Source organism: Aplidium turbinatum, chromosome 8 (genome assembly GCF_918807975.1).
Source record: "Aplidium turbinatum chromosome 8, kaAplTurb1.1, whole genome shotgun sequence".
NCBI lineage: Eukaryota > Metazoa > Chordata > Ascidiacea > Aplousobranchia > Polyclinidae > Aplidium > Aplidium turbinatum.
The window spans coordinates 11,025,430-11,035,288 of NC_137479.1; the positions used below are offsets into that span (position 1 = coordinate 11,025,430).

Genomic DNA, 9,859 nt, shown 5'->3' on the forward strand with positions numbered 1-9,859 from the left:
ATTGGTTTCACTTCGAATCAAGTTTTTATTGAGAAGTTTCATGTTGTTATGAAAGGAAAACAAAACCAAACGCAGAAAACTGAGTAAAGTTCAAAAGGCATGGCATTGCAGTATGTTTTTTGAAAACTGATAATCATTAAATGCTCGATGTGTTTAAAACAAAAATATTTCTTACAAAAGTGAAAAAAAACGGTGATCAAAACTTTTGAAACTGAACTATTTTGTACTTAACCCAATTATGATTTTTGAACTGTAATTAACTTGTAGATGCTTAGCTACAAAAATTGTGCTAAGCGGGCAATGTGCACCTGTCAAACAAGCACCATAGAGGAGCTAAAATATGAAATAAAATGAAACCCAAAACACAATCACTCATTTCTTCCTACAAACAACTATGATGACATTTCAATAGAAATAACTACACTGTAATAAAAAGCATGATATAAAACATAAATCACTTAAAGGAAAGCTGAAACACTTACAAATAACGAAGAAAACAACCCTTTGTAATCAGGTATATGAAAGAAGGTTTATCTCGTAACATCCATCCACATCAAACCTTCCAAGATCCAAACTAGGTTGCGATTCCTCCACCTTCTCTGACAACATCCACAGCTGCTGGAGATGTCGAGAAATGTCGTCAGGATCAGGAAGATCAAACATCTTTGCCTGATCTCGTGGCTTGGGTTCACTGGTGGAAGAGTTTTCTGATTGACTTTCAAGGATCCACCTGGAGGGTAAAAGATTATATTAGATTGTATTTGAATAAGTTCCCTCTGATGATCCTAATAAGGTGAAACAGGCTGTTAAAGTTTTTAGTGAGTTGGAACTGAATTTGATGTGCCCCCCTCTGCTTGGCATTGGGCACTTTTTCGTAGTATTAATAGTAGGGGAAGACGGGGCAAAGCGGGACATCGCGATTTCTCACGTTTTGTATTCTTTGGCTCCCTCTAACCGGAAGCACTAGTTCGGCAACTAAAAACTGTATTTGCTGTGAAAAAATGGCGACTGGCAGAGCACAACACGTGTCGAGAGGAAGTAAAATGTGTTTTGGCATGGTTTGTTATAAGAAAGAGATGGAAAAGTAGCTACCACATTCGTTAGCATAAGCGAATTTGTTGGTAGCTTTGTTTTTATCTTAGACATTGAGACAGTATTTGTTGGTAAGAAAAGCAACTTTACCTAAAACTTTACAGGTTTCAGCAGAGATGTTATTTTCTAAAGGCTATACTTTGGGGCAAAGCGGGGCAGCTGTATTAGGGCAAAGTGGGACAGTGCATTAGGGCAATATGAGACTCTAGAAGTCTAGATTGTATCTGTGGTTCTTCTGTTGATTGAATTTTTGTTTATAACTCTTTTAGCCTTCAAGATTGTAAAATATTTATCAGTATTCATTTATATTGTACCGGTAGGCCTACACAATTTAATTCTGACAATAGTTCGTCGCTATAAGAGAAAAACTGACATAGGTAAATGGACGGATAGGCTATCAATATTAAGAATGCAATAGAAGATGTGAAAAGCAAGAAGTTGTTTTTGAGAGAAGCGGCTAAACAGTACCAAATCATGCAAAAATGAAGTGTCCCGCTTTGCCCCACGGTTGGGGAAAAGCGGGACATTTAAAAAAAAAAAATTCTTTTTTGATTTGTACTATAACAGTAGAAAGATTCCGCTTGATCTTCGAACCAAATATGCTGACCTACTAAGGCTTTCGATTAAAAAAGAAATTAACTAAATCCAACCATCACTGTTGCTGAAATTACGTTTTTACGAAAAGTGTCCCGCTTTGCCGGTCTTCCCCTACTAGATTTATTGCTTGGAGGTTAAAAAATGTAAATGTGGAATATATGCATTCTCGTACACAAGGCAAAACAATCATCGTTAAGAAAGCAAACAATATTGCAATTTAAACAACAATAAAAATATCTATATTTACAACTATGATAGTCTTCTAAAAAAAAACTTTTATTATGGCGGAATCTTTCGTTTTATCAACTTGAAGTGCTCGGAATAAAAGATGCTGAGGAACGCAAAGGTTAAAGTCAAGGACCTAAATCAATGTTACGTATAACGGAAACGTACCTTGGAATGGAAGTAGCGGTTGCTGCCGGAGAGGCAGGATATATGTAAAGTTCTTCCAAAGAGAAAGACTTCCAGTTCGGTGAGGGTTGACGGAGAATGAAGCGTAGGGCGCTCACAGAAGACGGGGGTGAACAAAAATCTTTTGGCATCAACATGAAATAACCCTAAAGCAAGCTAAATTTTAATTGTTTTGAAACACTGGTTTAAAAAATAGCAGTAACATAAATAATAAGGAGGAAGAAAGTTTTCTTCGAAAGGCATCGGCTTTGAAGGTAAATGGGAAGAAGAAACGAAGACGTCCAAAAATAACATGGAAAGAACGAGGCAGACAAAGTCGGAATAATAGAAGAAAATGCAAAGAATAGAATGAGATGGAAAATAGGAATGAAGCCAATTGCTGCAAGAAAAGAATCGGCCACCCCCACTAGTGGGGACAAAACCGAATTTGGGTGATGATGATAAGTAATGTACAACATAACAAGCGCAATATATATGTTACAGGCTATATTGTGTATCAGAATGTATTGTATATGCTGCGTTATTGGATAGATGAAGGCCAAAGAACTTAATGAACAAAGAAAAGTGAGTTTGAAAAGAAACTCCAATTAAAATAATTGGAAGGGCCACGATTATCAGTTAGCTTATAAAAATCTTTGCACTTAGCATCTAGAAGCTTTTACTTTGGAAAATTCGAAGGATGTTTTGGCTACAAATTGTAATAAACCAATGTTCCATGTCGTGTCTTCTTTGAGCTTTTACATTGACGGTGAAAAAGAAACACAATGAAATTCTCTTCAATATTAAACATTTAGTTCACGCCATCTGAAACTCCGCTTGGAAAAGCATATGTAAGCTCCTACCTGGCTCCCAGCTTCACAATGAGGGTTGGGCATTAAAACAAACTTTTGCACAGCAGTTTTCCACGTGGTGGTGGTTTGGCCATCCGGTGATTTTTCGTTTATCTGCAATTAAGTCAGTTGCTGTTTTGTAATTTATACTTTTGCATAACAACTTTCTGCAAAATATTTCTGAAGTGTACGAACTATACTTGAATAAGATTAACGTCACACAGAATAAGCTGTGCATCACACGTAGTGCGCTTGCATTACAATAAGGAAGTTGATATTTAGCTTTAGGCAAATACATGACGTGTTGCTTGGTGTACACCAGGACGACAAAGAGATGACCAATATAGCCATTAACAAAGTTTTGGTGTTTAAAGTACAGTTTTGCACGTGCTGTGATCTAATTTTAAGTTATTCAACAAGTCATTTGTGCAATGAACATTCATGTATGCCGACATTTAATGCACGTGTCTTCTACTCTACACTGTCTAGTGTCAACTGTCTATGTACCGTAGCTACAACACAAAGAAATCATAAAATGGTTACGTAGCATAAACGACAACAAGTTATTTGAAGACGCAAATAACTCATCTCGCACAATATAGCATTTGACAGACGAAACAGCAACTAAAAACATACCTTCATCTTCAGAGAGATGTGAGCTGTGTAGTTATTGACCAGAGATATTTTCGAGATGTCAACAGCGCCGCAATTAGGAAATAAAACCTCTATGATCGCACAACCACTGTGAAAGTGAGAGTCACCGATACTGAGATACTGCGGTGAGCCAACGTTGCATGAGATTGGTTTATCAATACAATGGGAAGTCATGATCCTACTTTAAATCCAAATGAGCTTATATGACGTAACGTTTCAAAAAGATCAAGCACAGGCGTTGACACAGTACTTTTGGTTGCTAAGCGATGGTGATTCGTATGCAGCAGCAGACTATTTCGTCGCAAACGGGTCGCTGACAGTTCACCTGAGGACAATCGCAACTAGGACAACCGGGACCAGTAGGTACCTGAAATCAACAACAAAGTTTAGATGCAAATTTTATGGAAAACTACGCTAATTTTGCAGACTATGGGAATCTACATTCTACAGTAGCAACAAACATGTTCTGAGCTAAAATCAATTCGCTCTATTTGCAATGATCCAACGTTCGTAGACGTTAAATCGAAGTGAAAAAATCTTGCTAGTAGAGTTTATTACATAAGTAGTAAATCAATAACAATCCATTAGTTTCCTTTCGTATAAAATATTGACCAAAGTTTCAATTTTGGAGATTTTAAAAGCGAATGCTTTAATCATACAATAAAAACTCGTAGAAAAAAACAATCTGTAATCTGTATATGTAATATAAGAATTTAGTTGGTACAGTCATGTCATCACTCTCTCGGTCATGTCAACTATTTTAGGGTCCTGAATCTTGCACAACTGAAACGCGTGTATGTGTGTGTAGTAGAATTGCTGTTTTTTTGTACGAGTGTTTTATTGCATATTGAAAGAGTAACGTCAAGATCAAAGGGCCTATAAAACACAGAAAATAGTCAAATAAAAACAAAACATATTTCCAAAGTTTGTCACATATTGTTAACAAGATATGTACCTCGTATTACAGGTACTGTAATTGACTTGAAAGTAAAAACATCGTTAGTAAAGTGTTAGTTGCAGTATTGTCATCAACCGACATTGTGCATACTTTTCTAGTACATATCTATCTACATACTGCTACTTTAAATTTCTATTGCTACATGAGAGATGCACCCTGCACAAAATAAAATAATCATCCGGCAATGGTGTGGCTATGATACTCAGACCCAGCAAGCAAATCAGCCCAAAAAAAGCTGTTTTGTTTGCTGGAAATAAAGAGATAAAGTTAACAGCAGAGTTCAACGGTATGGCAACAGACGATTTAAAACGATTGACTACCACGACCTACAGAGCAAAGATCTACAACTGATACATTTAAATACTGGTAAGATTCAAAATACAACGTTAGTCTTAGAGTAAGTCAATTTACTAATGCGGATTTGTAATTAAACAACTTTTTAATAGCCTGCTTTGAATACTTTCAGTATAATAATAATATCCAAATGAAGCAAATAAATTTGGCAGAAAGATTTTAAGAAACCGATACGAAAGCCTGTATAGAATTTTGCTCTTGAATTGTTGTTTAGTAACTACAACGTATCACAAAGCTTTATACAATATTGGCTAAATATTGCTACAGAAGATTATTAAAAATCAATAAAACAGCAACATGAGAAATCATTGTTTAATGCAAATGGTATTTCAAACATCGCCTTATTTAATAACTGCATAACAGTAACTGTCAACCAAAAAGCTTTTTAATTTTTTTTTTCTATTCCATAAAGCTTTCAAAGATATCCACTATTATTGAACTTGATACAAGCTTGTTGAATAAAGAGGTAAAATATTGATTTAGAAAAGAATATCATTGGTTGACAAATGCAGTTAGTGTGAAGTACAGTGATCACTGACCAGTGAAAACCTTATAGGCTATGCACATGACCATTCTTAGTTCGTTAAATATTTATTACCATAGTTGTTAAACATTCATTCCCGAAAACAAATTTATGTGTGGGCTTTTCAATAAACAGTCAACCCCGCTTAATCGGCCCACGTTTAATAGGACCACCCGCTTATTCGGACCATTTTGCACTGGTCCCGAATCCGAATCCATTTTTCTGTACAATATTCCCCGCTTAAACGGACCACCACCCCGCTTAAACGGTACCCGGTCAATTGGTCGAAAGACATTTGGTCGACAGTCATTTGGTCGACAGACATTTGGTCGACAGACATTTGGTCGACAGGACGTTTGGTCGACAGACAATTGGTCGACAAGACATTTGGTCGACAGGACATTTGGTCGACAGACATTTGGTCGACAGGACATTTGGTCGACAGACATTTGGTCGACAGGACGTTTGGTCGACAGACATTTGGTCGACAAGACATTTGGTCGACAAGACATTTGGTCGACAGGACATTTGGTCGAAAGAACGATTCATTTTAGGGTTAACTAACCCTAACCCTAACCTTAACCCTAACCTAACCCTAACTCTAACCCAAATGTCCTGTCGACTAAATGTCTTGTCGACCAAACGTCTGTCGACCAAATGTCTTGTCGACCAAATGTCTGTCGACCAAATGTCTGTCGACCAAATGTCTTGTCGACCAAATGTCTTGTCGACCAAATGTCCTGTCGACCAAATGTCTGTCGACCAATTGTCTGTCGACCAAACGTCCTGTCGACCAAATGTCTGTCGACCAATTGACTGTCGACCAAATGTCTTTCGACCAATCGACCGGCCACCGCTTAAACGAACCACCTTCCGCCCTAAAATAGGCCTTTATGGTTAACGTTTTTTACTTTTTGTACATTTTTCTGCGAGGTGACGCGTCAAGAGTTGTTGATGGGAAACGTGCTACGTTCTCGCTAAGCCATTTTAAAGTGAAGTAGGCTACAGATAAACAAACGCTTGTTGTCACGTCATAAGGTCAATTGTCATCTAATCAGAATTGCAGTAATTGTGATGCAGCACCGAATACTGTACTGTACAGAAGAATGAATGATTGTAAAATTGTAAAATGCTTAAACTATTTTCAAAAACGATGAAAAAAATAACGAAATTCGTTCTCCCCGTTTAATGGTACCACCCGCTTAATCGGACAAATTTGGCTTGATCCCGATATGGTCCGATTAAGCGGGGTTGACTATATAAAGTAAAATTAATAAAATCGCAAACTAGGTCGCCCCAAAAATTATTTAAACAGGCTATCCTTATGTTGGAAAGTTAGTTAGTTGATATATATATATATATTATGTACGCATCTACACAATCAAAGTTTTCACTTCAAGTAACACTACTCTTGAAGTAACAATGCACTAACAAAGAAAAACATGCATGAAACTATGAAAAACTATTGGACCTTCAGCAGCACTTCAAAGCTTGAGTTCGAAGCAGAGACAATTGACACTGTCACAGTCAGGTGGCTGGCAAGTGCATGCGCACTCGACCACGTTATTCTGTAGAGAGTTATTCAATATTCTTACATGCTGTGACAGAAATCAGATAATATCAACAACCAAGCATTTGCTTCATGTAGAGTACGCTGTACATTTATAAACTAATTATAAAATATATAACTTTGTAATAGAGCTGTTCTAAGTATTTATTTGGATATAAGTTTGCACATTAATGCAATATCTGTTTGTCTATATATACAATACTTGCATATTTATACTCATGAAAAAATACTATGGAAACATTCACAATTTATTATCCAGATGATGGCATTGCTTTCTGGAGTGGAACGTTCACTTAGAATTTATTTCTTTTGTTTGATCACAATATGACTGTTTTGAGCCTGGCACAAAGTATAAATTAACTTTACCTCGCAAAAACCACCTCCTCCTTCACAGCAGCCTCCAGAACAGCAGTTTCCTGAGCAGCAGTCAAGAGGATCGCACTTCTGTAAATCGATTTCAATGTTTTTATTGAACCAATTAAAATCTATGCACCAAAAAAGTAATTTATAAAGCACTTAAAGCTTGATGCGTGGCAAAGGTGGAAATGACTGTCAAACAAAAGCAAGAGCTAGAACGCAAAAAAAATGTGGCTTTGAAAAAATTTGAAATGATTTTTGAAATGTTTTAGCCATAGTTATTGCTCAAATATGTATCATATTTGTAAATATACTTTTACTTTTTTAATAAATATACTTTTTATCACATATCTGTACTCTAGAAAAATACTTTTGGCAATAAAATACTTGGCATACTGGTACTTAAAATCTCAGATCAAACTTTAATGAGATTAAGCCATTTGTGGAAACTTGTGAAAATGAACACACCTGTCTTGGACCACAAATGGCGTCACAACAGGAATTAACGTCAGGAGTGTAGCAATTACACGCTTGAGCACAGGGTATAAAGCAGTCGGAACAACTGCCTTCTGACTTTCCACAGCAGTTGCACTCAGCGCAGAATCCACGTTGCTGTGTATTTACCATTCATTAGTAACATGCTTACTTAAAACACTTTTCTGGCATGCATATTGCATACGCAATACAAAATTAATAAAATAAAATAAGTTTCTTTTTATAAAATGATTCTCATTCCTATGTTACGGTAAATGACTGATTTAGTTCATTTATGACTACCTGGAGATGTGGCCTGATTTGTCACATTTTGATTACGGCTACTGTCTGACTGAAATTTTCTAAGATTCTTTTACTTTTTGCTGACTCGTAATGATATATATAAAAGCTTTCTGTTGCCTTGGAAAAGCAGTACAAAAAGAGAAAACATAAGTTAAAAAATGTTCAATGAGATTGCTAACAAGTGATTAACAGTCTGAATGAAATTTTATGAATCAATGAATTTGTTTTTCAATGCCTGATGATGTAAAAACCCATTTTGTCACCAGGGAAAGACAGTAAAGATGACGTCAAAATATATTTTTAGAACGTTTCATTCCGAAACTTATGCTAGCAAAAGTTGGTAAAACTTGGAAATTTCTACAAAATATGACAAATCAAGGCCTATCTCAAGGTAGCCATGGTTCACTAAAAACCAAAAAAAAGTTCAACTTACCACAAGACACTGTCGGATAAAGATTATAATGGTGACTAGAAACAAATAGGCAACAGCAGCCACAAGAACCCAAAGTGCAACAGGCAACGTATCAGAACTTGTGGCAGGAGTAGTCGGTAGAACAATTGGCTGAAATTACAAAAAAAATTCAATAAATAATCTACCACTGAATGACTCAATTCAAGAAAGTTTCAAGATTAGCAGAGAGAGATAACTTTTATTGGAGCTGGTATACAAGACCCCCCCCCCCTGGTAAATCATGACAACAGGAATTGACCAAAACATGTGGATTGAAGTGTGTGAACAGTAAAGCAAAGGTGAAGTAGTTTTACCCTATATGTTTTGTCGATTCCTGTCTTTGTCATGATTTACCATGGGGGGGGGGACTTGTATACCAGCTCCCTTTTATTTCGTCTGTTGCAAGAATAGCATGATACAGTTATAATACACAATATAAATAAAATAGTATCGCGCAGCAATCTAGATACCACAACAGACAGGAAGCAAAGAAAGACTATCCCAGTCGTCGAGGCAGCTGCTTCCCTGTTCTTAATGTGACAAATGTCAAGCATCGGCAAATTATGTTTGAGTTATTTGTTCAGTTTCCCGTTACTTTGCCATTTACAAGCAAAAAAATAAATAACTTCAATCATTTTCCTTCAGTTCCGTTTATTTTTTTGTGCTGGTGAATTAACAAAAATATAAAAACACAGATCAGAGATGTTTGATCAAAAGTCAGAAGAATGCCAATCATTTAATGAAAAAAGCAAAAAGATTTTTGCACTGTCAATGTAACCACACTTTCACTCTTCCAGGGTAATTTTTGTCCACATTTTATGTACCGTAGAAAACAAAAGAGCTGATAATAAATTAATCTTTTACTCACTGCCATATAGCATTGAAATTTGGAAGTCAGTATTGCTCTTCATGGATTCTTCAAATTCATTTGCAATTAAAACTTGATTCTTGTGTAAAACCAAAAAAGTGTAGTTGAAAATAAAGTGCAGTTGAAATCAACTCAGGTCAAACATTCAAAACAAAACCAAAATGTTTGCGTTGCTTCGTTCTGCTTGATTGATTAAGACATATGTTTCCAAAAATAAACACCTAATACTCGGACTGGGAAAACTTGCTTGAGAGCTAAATCTTGACAGTTTTGCATACTTGCAGAGGCTTTGAACCATTGACTGAGTGAATTTTTTCGCTTATTGAAGCGTTGTTGTCTGTGATTTTTTTCAATTGGCATCAACGTCCGCTGTCATTGAACAGTTGTGAAAAACAAAACAAAACAGTTCTAGGCTAA

General features: G+C 36.1%; 2 protein-coding genes across 3 annotated transcripts; both read right to left on the reverse strand.

Annotated features, from left to right (window-relative positions):
- Positions 1-217: 217 nt before the first annotated feature.
- LOC145775345 (nicolin-1-like) lies at positions 218-3,758 on the reverse strand. Its single transcript, XM_082586628.1, has 4 exons — positions 3,567-3,758; positions 2,943-3,044; positions 2,083-2,246; positions 218-730 (listed from the first exon to the last, which is right to left on the reverse strand). The coding sequence occupies exons 1-4, from the start codon at positions 3,756-3,758 to the stop codon at positions 511-513; spliced, it is 678 nt and encodes a 225-aa protein (XP_082442754.1). The 3' UTR covers positions 218-510.
- Positions 3,759-3,811: 53 nt separating this feature from the next.
- Positions 3,812-9,579, reverse strand: LOC145775346 (uncharacterized). Of its 2 annotated transcripts, XM_082586630.1 has the most exons (6): positions 9,443-9,579; positions 8,557-8,685; positions 7,815-7,958; positions 7,356-7,433; positions 6,891-6,987; positions 3,817-3,951 (listed from the first exon to the last, which is right to left on the reverse strand). In XM_082586630.1, the coding sequence occupies exons 1-5, from the start codon at positions 9,446-9,448 to the stop codon at positions 6,904-6,906; spliced, it is 441 nt and encodes a 146-aa protein (XP_082442756.1). In that variant the 5' UTR covers positions 9,449-9,579; the 3' UTR covers positions 3,817-3,951; positions 6,891-6,903. The 2 variants fall into 2 exon arrangements, with proteins under 2 accessions (XP_082442755.1, XP_082442756.1); XM_082586629.1 differs by lacking the exon at positions 6,891-6,987 and having other exon boundaries at positions 3,812-3,951.
- Positions 9,580-9,859: the final 280 nt, after the last annotated feature.